Source organism: Bubalus bubalis, chromosome 4 (genome assembly GCF_019923935.1).
Source record: "Bubalus bubalis isolate 160015118507 breed Murrah chromosome 4, NDDB_SH_1, whole genome shotgun sequence".
NCBI lineage: Eukaryota > Metazoa > Chordata > Mammalia > Artiodactyla > Bovidae > Bubalus > Bubalus bubalis.
Genome location: NC_059160.1, coordinates 118,597,579 through 118,617,049, shown reverse-complemented (window position 1 = coordinate 118,617,049; position 19,471 = coordinate 118,597,579). Strand labels below are relative to the sequence as shown.

Below are 19,471 nucleotides of genomic sequence, written 5' to 3'. Positions count from 1 at the left end.
GGCAAGAAGACCCTGCGACCATACTGATGTGAAGGGGATAAATAAGCAATACCAGTTCATAACTTTGTCTAAGCAAAGACAAAAACAAGGTCACTTATTAATAATAACTACTGAGTAGTCTAGTATCACTATGATTGGCCAATATGCTTTCTGAAGTAATCCAGTTGTTTACCTGTGCTGAACAGACCCAGACTAAAGTGGGTACATCATCTCTGCATAAAGACTATATATGCATGTAGTGAAAGAAGTCCATTACTATTTAGTCCTACTTCACAAATGTGGTTCTCAGGTAATTAATCAAATGCTTCCCTGATGGCTCAGCTGGCAAATAATCCACCTACAATTCAGGAGACTGCTTGGATTCCTAGGTCGGGAACATCCACTGGAGAATGGATAGGCTACCCACTCCAATACTCTTGGGCTTCCCTGATGGCTCAGCTGGTAAAGAATCCGCCTGCAATGCGGGAGACCTGGGTCGGGAAGATCCTCTGGAGAAGGGAAGGGTTACCCACTCCGGTATTCTGACCTGGAGAATTCCATGGACCCTATAGTCCATGGGGTCGCAAGAGTAGGAGATGACTGAGCGACTTTCACTTACTTTCCAAAAGAAAGCGTTTTAAATAGTCTTTGCATATAACACTGTGTTTTCAAAAAGTTATTACTCTTAACAGGTTAAAACACATTTGGGTATTATGTCTGAAAATGAGTTGCTGCTGCTGCTTACACTGTCAGCAATTAGCGGGAAAAGTTCAGAATATAATGTAATTATCAATTACTGATAACTCAGCAAATAAAAATTAATTTGAAATAAAATGTGAAGTCACAAGATTCAGATTTTTAATGATGACAAGCTGTTCTGCTTTCTAAGTGAACTGACTGAATTCAGACCTCAAATAGGAGAGGTGTGGGAACAGATTTCCCACAGTTCCAGACAGTAACTGTTTGAGAGTTCAATAACATGAGCTATGTGGAGCTATCTGAGTATCTCCAGTGGCCAACAGTGTCCAGCACCTTACAGAACGACATTGTTTTTAAACGACGTTCTCAGTCAAAATTCCCTTTCTACAGCCCAATATGTCCCCTTCCCCTAAAAAGCCCGTTAATATTGTATGGCATGAACAATTCATCCGAATTTGATGCTTGACATGGACTTAACTGGATCTCAATCCACTTGCCTTCATTTCTCTTACTCTCATGGTGGCAGTTTCACTTTTCCGCGCTTGGGGATGACCTCAAACGCAAGACCTTTATATGGTGTTCCAACTGCCTAGATTCTAAAAAGCACTACAAACGCACAGGACACTAACGTCGGCACTCGCTTGCGGGATCCTCCAGGCCTACCTGCCCTTGGAGCCGCCCTTTAAACGCTCTTGTGAGCGAAGCCACGCCCGCGGTGGCCGCGGAGCATGCGCGCAGGAGGCGCGTCTCGGACGCAGAAGAGAGGGCAGGCGCGGGCGGAGATCCGGGAGCCTTGCGCCCGGCCGACTGGACCAGGCCTCTAGAGCCGCGCGGGCTGCCGCGCGGAGCGACCACGCGCGGTTTGGCGGGACTCGCCGCCGGGACACTCCGCATCCTAGTCCCGCGTCCCGCCCCTTCGCGCCGCGGGCGCCCGGCCTCCCTCCCACGGGTGGGCGGGGAAGGCGGAGCTCGCCGCCCCAGGCCTCTGCTTGGCTGCCCCCGCTTCCCTTTCCCGTTCGCGGCGGTGAAGTTCAAGTGTGAAGTATCCGAGCTCTGCGAGCAGGCGCCCATCACGGGTGCGGCTTGATTTCCTCGCCTAAGCTCCCGCGGCAGTGCTCAGCCCAGTATCTAGAAACAGTGTCGGTTTATACTGTTTTCTCGACTGGTGACAAATGTTAGCATTTATGTTCGCCTCTATACGAATATTTTGCTGGCCACTTAACTGACTTTATTTCTCTCCGAAACGCGAGATAGTTTCTTCCCCAGGTGTTTATATCTCTATTTTTCATGCGAGATCTTGACGACAATACGTACAAAAAATACATAAAGATGATAACTAATATAGTTATATTGAGCCTGATCATTTGCATTTCTTCAGCTTTCTGGATTATGTCTATGACTGCAAGCACCTATTATGGTGAGTATGAATGTTCTAATTTGTCTTTAATCGGTGAAAGTTAGAATGTCCCATTTTGAAGGTCAAAACTCGTGTCCTCTGAAGGGGTATAAACTGTTGTGTTTATTTAACTTCTGTGGCCTGACTTGGATTTACTAACATGGAAATATACCTTGAACGTTTTAAAGCTTTAATATTGCTTGTCTTACTAGTTATACCTGTTCCAAAATATGTTTTATATTTTATGTAATTGTTACATCTATCTTGATGAAAAGCAAGTGAAGTGAAACATAATTTTGCAAAGCAATTGCAGTGATACTTTTAATAAGAATATTCATAAAGTTCATCAGTTTCATGTGTCCTGTTAAAAAAAAATGAAAATAAACGACACAGTGTTCACATTTGGAGATTTGGAAGATTTGCCTGCTGTTTGGTCACTGCCGAGGAGCAAAATTGTTTTAAAGCCTGAAGCCAAGTTGCATAAATATGAGGTACTCTGAACTCAGAACTTGAAGGTTTTGAAGCTGCTGTAGAGCACAAGTATGCTTTTGTACAGATTCCTTGATACCCCTTTATAAAAACAGAATACTGTTCAGTTGAAAGGAAAAGTGAAAAATAGAGAAAGTAAACTTATAAATGCTTATGCTGCTAAGTCTGCTACTGCTAAGTCGCTTCAGTCGTGTCCGACTCTGTGCGACCCCATAGACGGCAGCCCACCAGGCTCCCCCGTCGCTGGGATTCTCCAGGCAAGAACACTGGAGTGGGTTGCCATTTCCTTCTCCAATGCATAAAAGTGAAAAGTGAAAGTGAAGTCGCTCGGTCGTGTCCGACTCTTAGCAACCCCATGGACTGCGGCCCACCAGGGTCCTCTGTCCATGGGATTTTCCAGGCAAGAGTACTGGAGTGGGGTGCCATTGCCCTCTCCAATAAATGGTTATAAGTGATTGCCATTTTAGACCTTAGTCGTTTTGCAAAGAAATGTGTGAATAATCTAGTGTTTTCCAAGATACAGATTTCTGGCTGTTCATTCAGTAGGGAATGAGGGCTTGGGGAGGAAGGTAAGTAAGTAACACTGCCCTTTCTTGGGGCAGTGTTAACTATGACTTAAACTAAATAGAATAAGCCAGGATTTGTAAATGTAAGTGACCCCTTGGAACCAGGCACCTAATGCAGGTAAGTGAAGCTGTCCAAGGCTTTTCTTTGCATGTTAAGCACATGAGAACAGTTTGCACTTCTAGAAATAGGATTTTCCCAATTTTTTTTTTAACGTTTCACCCTCTTTGTCTTCCATTTTCCTTTTTTTTTCATTTTTTAAAAATTTTATTGTTTTAGTTGATGTACAATATTATATGTTACAGGTGTACAATAAAGTGAGTCATAATTTTTAAAAGTTATGCTCCATTTATAGTTACTATAACATTTTCCAATTTTTGGTAGAAATGTGGGCACAAGCAATAGTTCACATTTATAATCACTTTTAAAGGGGGGACTTTAAATGGTAACGCCATGAATGGTCTAAAGGAGGTGGTTTCTCTTCCTCTGTAGTCAGTTCTGCCTTGTGAGCCTGAACATCCAGGTTTTAAAACAGGAAACAAGAGTCTGGATTTTTTATACTAAATTTCCTAATCTTTATTGACTCAATTATCTGAAAAAAAATTATGCTAGCCGAAACAAAACAAAGGATGCCACCTTTGGAAAAATCAGTTGCTAACCTTTGAATCCTGAGGTGTGTATGTAGCCTGTGGGAATGTTACCTTTTTAAGAAATCTCTGTGAAAGGCAGAGAGAGGAATAATTGGATCATGTTAAAAAAAAATTGGATCCTGTTTGTTCTGTGCAGTTCTTGAGGTTGAATATGTGCCTGATTTCCAAAGAAAGAACCAGAAATGCATTTCACATCTTCAAATATGTATCAAATACCCATTATTATAAATAGTTGTAAATGGTTCTTAAAACTTAGACAGGACTTATTTTGTCACTCACCAGTAGGATTGTCTCTCTTAGACAAGTTTCAACGTAAATATTTCACTTTGGTGGCTTCATCTCAGTTTCTCTGCTTACAACAGTATTTTAATCCAGAATACAGTTATCAAAGCTTGCACCCAAGACTAATCTGTGTAGACCTGACACAATTTATGCTCTACTTCTATAATTTTCCAGGTGACTTTCAGCCTGTTTCTCCCTGGCGTTGGCTGTTTTCTGTTGTTGTTCCTGTTTTGATCGTCTCTAATGGCTTTAAGAAGAAAAGTCTAGATCACAGTGGGGCTTTAGGAGGTATGTTTTTCTTTTGAACGTTTGGCATATAATAATTGCTTGCTTGCTTATGTAATTTAAACATGTGGTTTCTAAATTCTGAACATATGAGACTATAAATCACAATGTTACTTAGTGTAGACAATGATAAAGTTATGCATTGTTCGCCATTCCTATTCTGCCAGAATTTCGGATACTAACATATCCTTCCTAACAAATTGAACTTTGTAGTTGATAACAAGTAAATTAGTGGGCTAGACTTTTGAGGACCTTGATGACTCAGCTCCTGAGTTGTATTACATTTTCTGCAGGCAGACACATTGGAGCATTTTACCTCAAGGTAAATGGAGGAGCCATTGGGAAGAATGTGCTCAGTCATGTCCAGCAGTACAGCCCAGGGACCCCAGGGACTGTAGCCTGCCAGGCTCCTCTGTCCATGGGATTCTCCAGGCAAGCGTACTAGAGCCTGTTGCCATTTCCTGCTCCAGGGGATCTTCCCTATCCAGGGACTGAACCCACGTCTTTTGCATCTCCTGCACTGCAGGCAGATTATTTTCCACTGAGCCACCTGGGAAGCCCATTTGGGGAAGAATAGCACTTGGAAATTACTATTAGTAGCCTCAAGCAGAGTAGTCCCAGCTGAGTATTCTCAAGTCTTTAGAATTGCGATGAGGACAGGCCATTGATTTATTCTTCTGGCAGATACTTATTAAGCATTTACTGTGTGCCACTCTGCTAGAAACTGGGGAATAGCTGTGAACGAGGGCAAGTTTCAGATTGTATGGAACTTCTATTCTTTAGTACAGATAGATAATAAAATACATAAACCTTTACATATAATGATAAAGTTTATGAGAAAAATTAAAGATAATAAAGTGTGAATATTGGGGAATGTGGGACATTTTTCTGTGAATAGGCTCAGGATTAACTTTTGTGTTAAAGAGATAGTTTTGAACTGGGACCTAAAAAAGTCAGATATGAGAAGAACTGCAAGAAGCATGTTCCAGGCTTGACAAAACAAGCAGAAAGGCCCTGACATGTTCAAGCCTGGTTCGTTTGGGAGTGAGAATAAGACTCATTCGACTGGAAAAGTCATCAGAGATAAACATTAAAGAAAGATGCAATGGCCAGATAATACAGGGCTGTGGGGCACAAAAAAGATTTTATCCCAAGCTAGAATCCCCCTGTCTCAAACCAGAGGAGTGATGGGATCTGATATGACTTTGGGATTTTCATATTCTGCCAATGGTATAAGCCCCAAGACATGAGGATTCCCCTCAAATACGTCCTATAGGCTGGGATCACTACACGATGCTGATATTTAGAACTGGCAGGTCTCAAAGCTGTCTACCCAGCCTTCAAGTGGCTGCTCATCATTAGCCCTAATGTATTGTAAACGTGCTCTCTTCTGTGTTCACATACAGCAGAGATTTTATAAACTTTTATGAACTAGAGTGGGCCTTCACAGAGGTAAGATAGTCTGATAGGTAAAAGAACAAACACTAGAATCAAGCAAGATGAGTCTGAATAATGGCTAGGAAAGTCGTGGGACTTTGAGAAAGTCACTTAACCTCCCTGTACCTCAGTTTTCTCTTCAGAGAAGAGGGTTTTTAACATCTAACCTAGAAATTAACATGCCTTTGTAAATCAACTATACTTCAACTTTTTAAGGACTCAGAAGATGAATAAGTGCTTCCTGTGCATTAAAAATATCCAATCTAGAGAAGGACAACACCATGAAAGCAACAGCTTAAACTCCATGGCACCTCATTTCCAGTAGTACCTTTCAAAGTCCTAGGAAGGGCCCTAGCAATGTGCTCTCATGGTCCTCTTGTTTTGTAAATTTTTCAGAGGTAAAAGATTTAAAAAAAAAAAAAGCAGGCTCCCGATTTATAAGCTTCAAGACCCACAAAATTCTGATCTACCCCTCATTTCATTCTTAGAGTTGCAGCAAGAATGAAATAACTTCTGTGAAGTTTTTAGCTCAGTGCCTAGACACATAGCCGGCATGTATAGGGTGATTACCATTATTAGGCACAGGTCCTCGGGGAATCATGCTCATTCTCGTTCTTCAAAACTGAGATACACTCTTCAAGTTCTGTTGAGAAATTGAGAAATTTATTGTTAGCACTTTGACAGTACTAACTCATCTATACCAAACAATTTGAACAATCTCTGATTAAATATAATAATATAGAGTTAGGCTTTGCTAAAAATGTTTTTTCTTGGGCAGCCTTGCCTTGGTTTTTATCGTTCTTGACCTGTGGGAAGAAGCATCAAGTTCTTGAAGTGCTGTCTTTCTTTGACTTCCATGCTGTTTATTATCCTGTTTTCTCCTCTTACTTTTCTGATCTCCACTTTCTTTTCTTTCCTGCTACCATTTCCTTTTCTGCCTTCTAGCCATTTGGCCTCTATTCCTCTCCTACTTGGCTTGATTTAGAAATAGAAGATAAACATTTGAATCCTGGCATTGCCACCTCTCTCTCTGTGAACTTGGCCACGGCACCTATCTCCTCTGAGCCTCACTTTCTTCATGAAATAGGTCCTTATGGGCTTCTTGGTGAGGCTCAAACAACGAAATGTGTGGGACACCATATCTCTCTAGTCTGTGAAGTCTTATACGGTAGACCGCCCCCAGACAGACCGCACGTGCGCTTCTGTGCCCCGTGCTGTTTGAGTGGTGCTGGGCACTGTTCTAGCAGTGCTTGGGGAATACGTGTGGATGGATTTTAAAACCTCCACTCTCTACCTAATTACTCATTCTGTAGAAAGTTGGTATCTTTTTTGTTTGGAGCTTCTTTTCCCTTTAAGGATAAAAAAACTGTACTGTTGATTTAAAGTATATCATCGTACTTGGGAAATCTGTCCTAACGTGTGACTGCAAGTCACTTAAACTTCGTCTTCATGACTACCCAGCTGTAAAATGAGAAGGAATAATAACGTCTATAGCACTGACTCATCGTGAGGAGTCACACGTATAAGATGATTAGCATAGGACCTGGCACTTAAAATATGTATCTGTAAACGTTAGTATTGTTTTCCTTCCACAATTACTATTATAGTCATAGGGATTTTACTCAGTTTTGCCATAGCATGTCTTTAGTGTGCTTTGAACTGAGAAGGGTTTCAGAACATCCTCAGGATCTGGGTATTTGGAGTGCTCTCGTCCCCTCAAGAGAAAGAATACTTCTAGAATAAGGAGAGGATCACATAGGGCTTTAAAGCACTGTGCCAGTGATCTGCTCCAGTCTAGTTATTCAGTGTGTTCCTTTGAACATGTCTGTGTAAATAATTTGTCATCAATCTCTTGACAAGTTTAAATTTAATTTCACTTGTCAAGACTCTCGGGTTTAGTGATTTTTGCTTTTTTTAATTCATTCCTGCAATAAATATTTAGTTTGCCAGACACTGTTTTGGGCACTGAAGACTAAGAAATGAAGAAAATAGGTAAAAATTCCACTGTCAAAGAGCTTGCATTTCTAGTCAGGGGAAGCAGATGAGAAGTAGGAGGTGTTTGAGGCATTTAGGCCCAGGAAGAAGATGCTGTAAGGGTGATAGGAGTACACAGCCAGTGGGGTGTTGTCAGAAAAGGCCAGTGGTTGTGCTTCATGTGGTCTCACAAGAGTGGCCTTACCTCTTTGGTTATCATAGTTCAGGTACGGTTTTCAGTCTTTTCAAATAGAAATCTCATTCAGTCAGGTACCCAGAATTGATCAGAGCCAAGGAAAACTGGTTTATGTTACCTACTGCCACAAGGGACTAATCAATGAGCCAGAGTGATACTTTATTAATCTGATTAAATATAGAACTCCTGGGCCAACTGGGTACAAACATCACTATTCAGGTCAGGCCAGTTGAGAAGTCAGCTTGTATTTAGAAGGTTGCTTTTCAGGTGGCTCAGTGGTATAAGAATCTGCCTGCCAGTGCAGGAGAATTGGGAGACATGGGTTCAATCCCTGGATGAGGAAGATCCCCTGCAGGAGGAAATGGCAACCCACTCCAGTATTCTTGTCAGGAAAAATCCCACAGACAGAGGAGCCTGGCAGGCTGTGGTCCGTGGGTCGGAAAGAGTCGGACACAACGGCATAGACACACCTTACTGAGAAACAGTCAGTAATGCAAATGCATAGTTCAGAGAGTCCTGACCTTGATATAGTATTCAAGTCTGCCAAACTCTGGTTCTCTTGGCCTTCATATTCTATATTTTGGGCTAACCAGCCTTCTTTTGATTCTCACAGCCTTTTTCTAGGCAATAGTATATATGATATAATTGATTAGATTTGAGTTTATTAGATTAAAAAATTACAATCATACCTTTCCCTTTTCTGCCTCCCAGAGATTATTCCCAGGCCCCTTTGGTTGCAATTCTAGGTAACTAGCAGCCTAGAGATCTCTTCAAGAAAATTGCAGATACCAAGGTAACTTTTCATGCAAAGATGGTCACAGTGAAGGACAGAAATGGCATGGACCTAACAGAAGCAGAAGATACTAAGAAGAGATGGCAAGAATACACAGAACAACTGTACAAAAAAGATCTTCACAACCCAGATAATCACGATGGTGTGATCACTCACCTAGAGCCAGACATCCTGGAATGTCAAGTGGGCCTTAGGAAGCATCATTATGAACAAATGGAGAGGATGCTAGTGGAGAGGATGGCATTCCAGTTGAGCTATTTCAAATCCTAAAAGGTGATGCTGTGGAAGTGCTGCACTCAATATGCCAGCAAATTTGGAAAACTCAGCAGTGGCCACAGGAATGGAAAAGTCAGTTTTCATTCCAATCCCAAAGAAAGGCAATGCCAAAGAATGCTCAAACAACCACACAGTTGCATTCATCTCACACGCTAGCAAAGTAATGCTCAAAATTCTCCAAGCCAGGCTTCAGCAGTTTGTGAACCGAGAACTTCCACATGTTCAAGCTGGATTTAGAAAGGGCAGAGGAACCAGAGATCAAATTGCCAACATCCGTTGGATCATCAAAAAGCAAGAGAGTTCCAGAAAAACATCTATTTTTGCTTTATTAACTATGCCAAAGCCTTTGACTGTGTGCATCACAACAACTGTGGAAAATTCTTCAAGAGATGGGAATACCAGACCACCTGACCTGCCTTCTGAGAAATCTGTATGCAGGTCAAGAAGCATCAGTTAGAACTGGACATGGAATAGCAGACTGCTTCCGAATTAGGAAAGGAGTACATCAAGGCTGTATATTGTCAGCCTGCTTATTTAACTTATATGCAGAGTACATCATTTGAAATGCCAAGCTAGATGAAACACAAGCTGGGATCAAGATTGCCGGGAGAAATATCAATAACCTCATATATGCAGATGACACTACCCCTATGGCAGAAAGCAAAGAAGAGCTAAAGAGCCTCTTGATAAAAGTGAAAGAGGAAAGTGAAAAAGTTGGCTTAAAGCTCAACATTCAGAAAACTAAAATCATGGCATCTGGTCCCATCAGTTCATGGCAAATAGATAGGGAAACAAACAGTGGAAACAGTGACAGACTTTATTTTTGGGGGCTCCAAAAGCACTGCAGATGGTGACTGCAGCCATGAATTAAAAGACGCTTGCTCCTTGGAAGAAAAGTTATGCCCAACCGAGACAGTTTATTAAAAAGCAGAGACATTTCTTTGTCAACAAAGGTTCGTCTAGTCAAAGGTATGGTTTTTCCAGTAGTCATGTATGGATGTGAGAGTTGGACTATAAAGAAAGCTGAGCGCCAAAGAATTGATGCTTTTGAACTGTGGTGTTGGAGAAGACTCTTGAGAGTCCCTTGGACTGCAAGGAGATCCAACCAGTCCATCCTAAAAGAAATCAGTCCTGAATATTCATTGGCAGGACTAATGCTGAAGCTGAAACTCCAATACTTTGGCCACTTGATGTGAAGAGCTGACTCATTTGAAAAGACCCTGATGCTGGGAAAGATTCAAGGTGGGAGGAGAAGGGACAACAGAGGATGAGATGGCTGGATGGCATCACAGACTCAATGGACATGGGTTTGAGTAAACTCTGGGAGTTGGTGATGGACAGGGAGGCCTGGCGTGCTGCAGTCCATGGGGTGGCAAAGAGTTGGACACAACTGAGCGACTGAACTGACTGATTCCCTCTGTCAGAGCTATATATAGACAGCGTTGTTTCACTTCCCCAGATCACATCCGCCAGTTACAGAATTAACATGTTTTAAATTCAGAAGATAGCCATAATCCTTGAGTCTTCACATTCTTTGAAAGCCTCCCATTGTTTGTTACACGTATTAAGTCCTTAGCACTGAGGAACCATTAGAGATGTTAGAGGTGGGTTGAGGAGGTGGAATAGACATGCGCTGGAAACAGCAGTTACTAATCTAAAAGTTCAGACATAACTGGGAGATACAAAAAATTCTAAGATTTTTAGACTACATCAAAGAAATCATTCCTTTGAAGCACGTTGCCTTCAATTTATTCCTCATTCTGAACCTATCCTCAACTCAAACACTGATTGCTTCAAGTGGTATTTTGAGGTGGCTGAAGTACAGGGCAGCCCCCTGGAGAAGGACGGGGCATGGTGGTGGTGAGGGAGAAAGACACTGACTGTTGCTTCATATACCTCCGTATGTTTTGGCTTTCCTCTCCGGCGCTTGTGTACTGCGAGCATGTGTGCACATTTGCTCAGCTGTGCCCAACTGTTTGTGACCCCGTGGACTATAGCCCACCAGGCTCCTCTGTCAGTGGGATTTTCCAGGCAAGAATACTGGAGTGGGTTATCATTTCCTTCTCCTGGGAGGGCAGGCCTTCCTTGATAGCTCAGTTGGTAAAAAATCCACTTGCAATGCGGGATACCTGGGTTTGATCCCTGGGTTGGGGAGATCCCCTGGAGAAGGGAAACGCTACCCACTCCAGTATTCTCGCCTGGAGAATGCCATGGCGTGGGTAGCCTGGGTTGGACATGGCTGAGCAACTTTCACTTTTCTCCAGGGGATCTTCCTGACTCAGGAATCAAAGCCATGTTACCTGCATTGGCAGGTGGATTCTTAATCACTGAGACACCAGGGAGGCCCACATGTGTGCTGCTTGTGTAATATATTAAAGAAACAATTGAAAAGACTTAAAAGTTGGATAACATAATAACATCATTATTATTATTACAATAATAATCATAATTGCAACAATAATGTGATTATTGAGGTTTTGCCACTGTAACTGCTATTTAATGTTATTGCCAATGATCCTCATTAACATTTATTAAGGACCTCCTACGTGCTGGCTTATATAGTAAGCATATTATTAAAATTATCTCATTTAACTTTTCACAGTAAGCCAGTGAGGTAGGAATTATTATTATTATTAATACACTAACGAGAAACTGAAGCTTAAAGTTAGGTAACATCTAGTTATTCAATAGTAAGTGCAGCAGTTGAGGTTTTAACTTCAGAATGTTCAGCTCCAGAGGTGAAGCACTTTATTACTTTATTAGTACTTTATACAGCATTATCCTGTTTCTTGCACTCTCAATTAAAATGCCAATAATCAAGTAATTCAGTGACTGATGAATCAGTCTAGCTTGAGCTAACTGATGGAAGGAATTACTTCAGAAATAGGAATCTGGGCCCTTGTTCTGTTCTTTAATACTTAAATTATTAAATACATAGTAGCATACTTAATTGTTTAATATCTATTCTGTTACTTAGCAGTGTTTTGTTGTTTTATTTAATAAAAATTTCATATAGCAAAACTGAATATATTTAACTTAAGAGTTACAGAGAGCAGAGATTGTCCACCATGCAGTTAGGAGTGGAAGAGGTTGTAGTTAGTAATATTATACTAGCAGGTAGCCTGGATAGGGCCATAGAAGATAGCTGTGCCTGAATGTGCTCGCCACATTCTCGGAAAATGCCAGGCTGGAAGTACTCATCTATGTGCATGAATATATATGCATGAGTGTATATTTCTGTGTGTGTATTCACTTGCTTTATCCACAAAAAGCAAATATATCTCAGTAGACATGGAAAGACCATGAGCCTAGATTTTGACCTCTAATATCCATTCCCTGGAAAAGGCAATGGCACCCCACTCCAGTACTCTTGCCTGGAAAATCCCATGGACGGAGGATCCTGGTAGGCTGCAGTCCAGGGGGTTGCTAAGAGTTGGACACGACTGAGCAACTTCACTTTCACTTTTCACTTTCATGCATTGGAGAAGGAAATGGCAACCTACTCCAGTGTTCTTGCTTGGAGAATCCCAGGGACGGGGGAGCCTGGTGGACTGCCGTCTATGGGGTCGCACAGAGTCGGACACGACTGAAGTGACTTAGCAGCATCCATTCCCCAGTGGAATGAACCAGAGCTCCTCAGAGAAATGGCTGGTTTCAGGGCTGGGGCAAAGTAGGTTTAAGATGAGCCTCAAGCATTCTGTTATGCCAGAAAGAAAAGAAATGCTTAAAAATATATATATAGAGAGATGATCATGTCATATGAATACAGTTCTAAGCTTGTCTATTTTGTGTGTTTTGTCTGATATTGGTATACCCACCCCTGGTCTCTTTTGGTCACTTATTTGCATGGATTATCTTTTTCAGTTCTTTCAACCCATTGTGTTTTTAGATTTAAAGCAAGTCTCTTGTAGTCAGTATATAGTTGGACCAGTATTTTTATCCATTTTGCAGTCTCTGTTTTTTTGATTGGATCACTTAACCCATTTACATTTAAAATAATTATTAATAAGTAGAGACTTCTGTCATGTTGGAATTTGTTTTCTATGTGCCTCTTTCTCCCAGATTCACTCTTGGATGGTCTATTTACTGAATTTTTTGTAAAGTGGAAAAAAAATCCCAGGTATGGAGGGGAAATGTAAAAAATAGAAACTTGAAAGACTGTGCTGCTGCTAAGTCGCTTCAATCGGGTCTGACTCTGTGCGACCACGTAGATGGCAGCCCACCAGGCTCCCCCATCCCTGGGATTCTCCAGGCAAGAACACTGGAGTAGGTTGCCATTTCCTTCTCCAATGCATGAAAGTGAAAAGTGAAAGTGAAGTCAGTCATGTCCGACTCTTAGCGACCCGGTGGACTGTAGCCTACCAGGCTCCTCCATCCATGGGATTTTCCAGGTAAGAGTACTGGAGTGGGTTCCCATTGCATACTGTTTGGTAATGTCTTAGTTGGTAAAAATGTAAATATATTAGAAATGAACATTTCCAGTTTTAATATGAAAATAACTGAAAAAATTCATTCTTTTTTTTTCACAGTATTAGTGTATGGACTAAGTGTAATTTTGTATATATGTGTTTCTTTCAGGGCTCGTGGTTGGATTTATCCTAACCATTGCAAATTTCAGCTTTTTCACCTCTTTGGTGACATTTTTTCTTTCTTCCTCAAAACTTACTAAATGGAAGGGAGAAGCAAAGAAGCGTCTAGATTCAGAATACAAGGAAGGTAAAATGAATTATATTTAATGTCACTTAAATTAGTAACTTTTATTTCATCTTAACATATCATAAGCTTTTAATCAGAACCTGTTTAGACTCATGAAACATAAATTTTATATGAGAATTACTTAAAGTAGTGGCCTGATATAGTTTATTATTACTTTACCATGATAGCAAGAACAGCAGAATTTTAGAAGTACTGAAGTCTATCATTAATTATTCTGAAACAATATAGAATGTGGGCAGTGTTATCATCCCACTTTTAGTCATTTTAAAAATTACAGTCATTTTTCTTTTCTTAAATTCTACAATGTAAATTAGGAGCAGTTACAGGTACCTGCATGATTTTCCTCCTGAGGAGGAAACACCCTTGTGCTCTTCATTTTCTTGTTGGATCCTAGGTGGGCAGAGAAACTGGATTCAGGTGTTCTGTAATGGCGCGGTGCCCACGGAGCTGGCCCTGCTGTACATGATAGAAAGTGGCCCTGGGGAAATCCCAATAGATTTTTCCAAACAGCACACTGCTTCCTGGATGTGTTTGTCTCTCTTGGCTGCACTGGCCTCCTCTGCTGGAGACACATGGGCTTCAGAAGTTGGCCCTGTTCTGAGTAAAAGCACGCCAAGGCTAATAACAACCTGGGAGAAAGTTCCAGTTGGTGAGTCTTTATTTAAGTTTCTTTAAAAAAAAAAAAAGTGAACAGGGACTTCCATGGCAATCCAGTAGTTAAGACTCTGAGGTTCCACTGCAGGGGATCCGGGTTCCATCTGTGATCAGGATCTAAGATCCCTCATGACACACAGTGTGGCCAAAAAAAAAAGCCTCTTGATTTATTGTGTTTCTTATTTAAAAGCCTCTTAAGAATTTCAGTTTGGGGTCTTCCCTAGTGGTCCAGTGGCTAAAGCTCCATGCTCCCAGTGCAGGAGGTCTGAGTTCCATTTCTGGTCAGGGAGTTAGATCCTGCATGCCACAAGGAAGAGTGAGGACCCACATGCCAAAACTGAAACCCAGCGCAGCCAAATAAATAAATAATTTTTTTTTAAAGAATTTCAATTTTCCCCCTTAATTGGAAAATGACTATAGGCTATTAAACTGGTGATAATAAGTAATATCTGAGGAAGTATTAGTAACTCCTAGATTGGAGAAGGAAATGGCAACCCACTCCAGTGTTCTTGCCTGGAGAATCCTAGGGATGGGGGAGCCTGGTGGCTGCCGTCTATGGGGTCCCACAGAGTCGGACACGACTGAAGTGACTTAGCAGCAGCAGCAGTAACTCCTAGATAAATTGTATGCAAACATAGAGATTGACCTGCAGGCTTATCAGTAGGAAGGGAAAAGGAAAGAAATGGTAGAGTATCTCTTGGGAGCCTGTTATGTGGTTAGTGCTTCGATGTGTATCTCATTTCCCCATTATTGTTATCAACTATTGCTACTGCTGTTAATAGGACTACCACTACTAGTGCTTTATCACCATTTCCTCCTCTCTTCTCCTTTTTCCTTCCTTTTGGCCTCTTCATTATCATCAGCAGCTGCAACATAACAATTAATATATTTGAGTACCTGCTTTGTGCAAAGCAGTGTTCTGACTGCTCTCCATTATTACTGTTTAGTCTTAATAATCGGAGAAGGCAATGGCGACCCACTCCAGTGCTCTTGCCTGGAAAATCCCATGGACGGAGGAGCCTGGTAGGCTGCAGTCCGTGGGGTTGCTGAGTCGGACACGACTGAGCAACTTCACTTTCACTTTTCACTTTCATGCATTGGAGAAGGAAATGGCAACCCACTCCAGTGTTCTTGCCTGGAGAATCCCAGGGACGGGGGAGCCTGGTGGGCTGCCATCTATGGGGTCACGCAGAGTCGGACACGACTGAAGTGACTCAGCAGCAGCAGCAGTCTTAATAACCATGTGAATTGGTCCTTTTATTGTTTATATCTCACAAACAAGTAAACTAAGGCATAGAGAAGTTACATAACTTCATCACAGTCACCAAGCTTGGAAATGACAGAACTGAAAGTGAAACCAAGCAGCCTGGCTCTCCTAAACTCACTGCTGAAAATGTCAGGAATTATTGAGGAGAAAAGCCTCCTTTCTAAGTAGGAGGGTCTTTGGATTGCATCAGAGTGAACCCTTTCTTTGAGTTGTTTTTGATTAGACAGGTACCAGATGTTTTGCTTCTTTTGACTTCATGTGTTGGCTGATTGTTCACCAGCTGATTTTGTCATGTTCTTCTTTAGGGACCAATGGAGGAGTGACGATGGTGGGCCTTGCCTCCAGTCTTCTTGGTGGAACCTTTGTGGGCATCACTTACTTCCTCACACAGTTGGTTTTTGTTAACGATTTAGACATTTCTGCTCCCCAGTGGCCAATTATTGCATTTGGGGGTCTGGCTGGATTACTAGGATCAATTGTGGATTCATATTTAGGAGCCACCATGCAATTTAGTGGTAAGAACATAACCTTATTATTGCAACTCATTGGTGTATTAAAGAGATGAGGACTCAGCCACACACAGTGGTAGCAGTGCCTAGCCGCTTCAGAGAAGATATGTTTTAGACGTATCATAGATATGTCATGTTTATGGACAAAAAATTCTAGGACTGTATTTTTGACTAATTGTAAACAAGTTATTTTAGTTTCTTTTCTGTGGAAAGTGGAAAGCATTACAACAGAGATATTTAATGTAGGGTTGTTTTTTTCACCTATGCTGCTGGTTGATTGCTAAAGGTAGTAGTATGATCATGACACTGAATAAATGTGTCCTTAAAACCAAAAGAAAAGAGACAGGGGCTTCCTTGGTGGTGCAGTGGATAGGAGTCTGAAGATCCCACATGCCGTGGAGCAGCCGGGCCTGTGTGCCAGCACGAAACCCGCTGTGCTCGCCCGAGCTCTGCACCAGGAGCCGGCACGCTGAGAAGCCCGCACGCCGGAACGAAGGGACGCTCCCACTCTCCACAGCTAGAGAGAGCCCATGCGAAACAGTGAGACACAGTGCAGCCAAAACCAAAATAAATGTGTAAAAAAAAAAAAAAGAGAGAGAAAGAAATGGAGAAGAAATACGGAAAAGAAAAAAAGAGAGATAAGATAATAAAAACAATCCCAAAGACACAGGTTGTTCAGGGAGCCAGAATAATAGGGCAAAGTCTGTAATACAGTTTTGAATTTCTTATTCTTTTGTGGTAAACTGACTGACAGAGAATTATTCCTGCAGAGCAATGAGTAGAAGCTATACAGGGAATGACCATGCAGGCGACAGATGCATTTGCTTATGGGATTTTAATCTCAGGGAAGCAGACTTTGGGAGTCAGATCAGTCTTATGCCCCTCTTTCCATTTGTTTTCCAAATCCATTTGAGAAATAATTCTTCTGCTAACCTGACGCTACATGGATGATGTACTTTTCTACTGTGACGTCATGTCTGCTAGTCCTGCATCAAGATACGTAAGCGTTTCTCCAGCATTTTCTGTGCTTTGCACCTAAGGCTCTCCTGTCATGTCAGTGTACCGACTTGTTCTCTTTGGTGTGTCTTTGCTCCAGCCTCTGACCAACCACATCTTCTCCTTGATTCATACAGTGAAGAGGCTGGAAGTCTCCAGACAGTTCCCCAAACACAGTGCTCCGAGTCTCTCTTCACACCCCCGTATAATCTGGTTCCACCAACAAAACATCTGCTCTCTCAGCTTCATTAGTCTTATCTAGATGCTGGGAGGAAGCAGTTGGATTTTAATTTATACTAAAGGGTCAGTAACCAAACACACAATGCATTACACTTTTTATTTTAAAGCGCCTAGGTTTTATTCTAAACTGAGTTCTTACTTGGAAATTTCTGATGATATTGAGTGGGTTGGGAAAAAATGTGGGCTGGGGGGCAGATTGGATTCATCTCTGTGTGCCTCCTTTGTGTGAGCACCTTGCTGGGCCTTATTGTCTATTGTAGAGGTTGCAAAGGTGACCCCTGCTTTCAGGAGCCTTCCATGTGGTCTTAGAGGGGAGCCCCTGGGAAGGCAAGCCCAATCTGCCAGTTTCATGCCACCTCTGCTGTTCAAGGCCTCCCTTCTCCTTCTGAAAGAACTCCAGCATTGTTGAGAGACCAGTATTGAGGCGTACTGAGACCCACTTCTTCAAGGACACCTTTGGTAACCATGGGATCCGTGTCACTCACCGTGTAGGTATCCACTAAAGTCATTCTTTGAATGGCCAAGAATCTTCGCAAGGTTAGCTTCTTTAGAGGAGAAAGCTAATTTGGTTTTTGCTGTTGTTTTTTTTAAATCAAGTCATTTGGATTTTCCACTTCATTCGCTTCTTTTTCATTCCAGGTTTGGATGAAAGCACTGGCATGGTGGTCAACAGCCCAGGGAAGGAGGTGAAGTACATAGCCGGGAAACCCATCCTCGACAACAATGCCGTGAATCTGTTCACTTCTGTCCTCGTAGCCCTCTTGCTCCCAACAGCTGCTTGGGGTTTTTGGCCTAGACAGTGAACTTTATTTCATTTACCAAAGTTAAAACTATGATGAATTTAGCTAAACTTGCAATTCCAAGTTTTGTCCCAAGAAGAATAACTGTAATGACAAAGCAGAAATGCCAGTTCCTCCTCTAGTCCATTATGATGGCATGCCAGTTTTCCTCTCTGTGATGCGTTTCTAATAGCTAATATCTTCCCAGTGAAAGACAAGACTCAATTTAGCTATTTTTCTTCTGCTGAATAGAACTTGAACAGTGAAGTTATAATGTCCCAATATATTGAACTGAAAGTTCCTGCATGGTAGATATAAATTTTGTTTTGTTTATTTAAATCAGCAAAGGGACTAAAAGTGATAACATTTTTAAATGGTTGAGTTGTGATGGAGAAATGCCTCCCTGCCAGTTACCCAGATGTCATATCCGTTTTAAGTATTTAAACGAATGTGTGCGGAAGCCTGCGTAAGTGTAGTATCCTGGATGTTTCCCGTTACCTGCCACTTCGTACTGTAAAAAGTGTGGAGCTTGGTTCCTGGTGAGCTGCAGCGTCTTCTCCACATTTGTTCTTCCTTCCTCAGAGTTAGTGATGGAAAAAAAAGTAAATGTCTTTTTCATGTGACCATTAGAATGCACACAAAAAAGATTATTTTTAAGTAAAAGCAAAAGAGATACCTGAGATCTAAAAAATGTGTACCTTTCTATATATTTCAGTTGGTCTCTGAGCAGAAGTTATCTTAAATTTAATACCTTTAAGGTTTTTTGTAGCTTTCTTTGAAATTTGTCTATGAATGTGGTTTACATTAGCATCTTGACCAGTGAGAGTCACTGGAAAATTAGTGCAATTATTGTTTCATTTGCTGTCCTAGAATTCACTGGAAGATGCTGTGACTTCCTGTTAAGGTACGCTGTCCTCTACTATAGCCTCAACCAAAGTGAATGCCACTTTCAGTTAAGTTCTTCAGTTTGATGGAAGTGCTAAAGGAGTTTAATATAGTATGGATTGTTGTGCTAAAAGTGTTTTGAAATATCTCATGTGATTTCAATATTTTTCTTCCCCTGCCGCTTGCGCATTCATAGAAAAATTGAGGAGAGATTCATGAATAAGCCACTATCAGAGTGGAGAAAGCTTAGAATTCTTTATTGGTGACTGCTTCAGTAATTATCTAGAAATGACTTGGTTCAGGAAGAATTTTTTAAAAAACAGTTGACACACTTAAGCCTTAAGCCAAGCAACTCAGTGGGTCTCAACCTATCTGCTTTGTGTATACATTGACATCACCTGAACA

The 19,471-nt window shown here is 41.5% G+C and overlaps 1 protein-coding gene across 6 annotated transcripts; it reads left to right on the top strand.

Moving 5' to 3' along the window:
- The first annotated feature begins 547 nt into the window (after nucleotides 1–547).
- TMEM19 (transmembrane protein 19) lies at nucleotides 548–19,267 on the top strand. 6 transcript variants are annotated; one of them, XR_006550702.1, is made up of 8 exons: nucleotides 557–2,095; nucleotides 4,234–4,347; nucleotides 13,599–13,736; nucleotides 14,131–14,385; nucleotides 15,963–16,172; nucleotides 17,081–17,166; nucleotides 17,691–17,939; nucleotides 18,042–18,184. XR_006550702.1 is itself a non-coding variant. In XM_006062144.3 (6 exons), exons 1-6 carry the CDS (start codon nucleotides 1,966–1,968, stop codon nucleotides 18,203–18,205), a joined length of 1,011 nt encoding a protein of 336 aa, XP_006062206.2. In that variant the 5' UTR covers nucleotides 567–1,965; the 3' UTR covers nucleotides 18,206–19,267. The 6 variants fall into 6 exon arrangements, 1 of the variants encoding a protein (XP_006062206.2); XR_006550704.1 differs by having other exon boundaries at nucleotides 17,691–17,890; nucleotides 18,042–18,177; XR_006550701.1 differs by lacking the exons at nucleotides 17,081–17,166; nucleotides 17,691–17,939 and adding an exon at nucleotides 17,263–17,465 and having other exon boundaries at nucleotides 548–2,095; nucleotides 18,042–18,179.
- Nucleotides 19,268–19,471: the final 204 nt, after the last annotated feature.

What these genes read in the sequence shown, in the direction of transcription:
- TMEM19 (XM_006062144.3), top strand. Translation starts at nt 1,966, where the DNA reads ATGCGAGATCTTGACGACAATACGTACAAAAAATACATAAAGATGATA. An exon ending in TCACAGTGGGGCTTTAGGAG is followed by an intron (nt 4,348 to 13,598) that starts GTATGTTTTTCT and finishes TGTTTCTTTCAG; the next exon opens with GGCTCGTGGTTGGATTTATC. An exon ending in AGCCACCATGCAATTTAGTG is followed by an intron (nt 16,173 to 18,041) that starts GTAAGAACATAA and finishes TTTTCATTCCAG; the next exon opens with GTTTGGATGAAAGCACTGGC.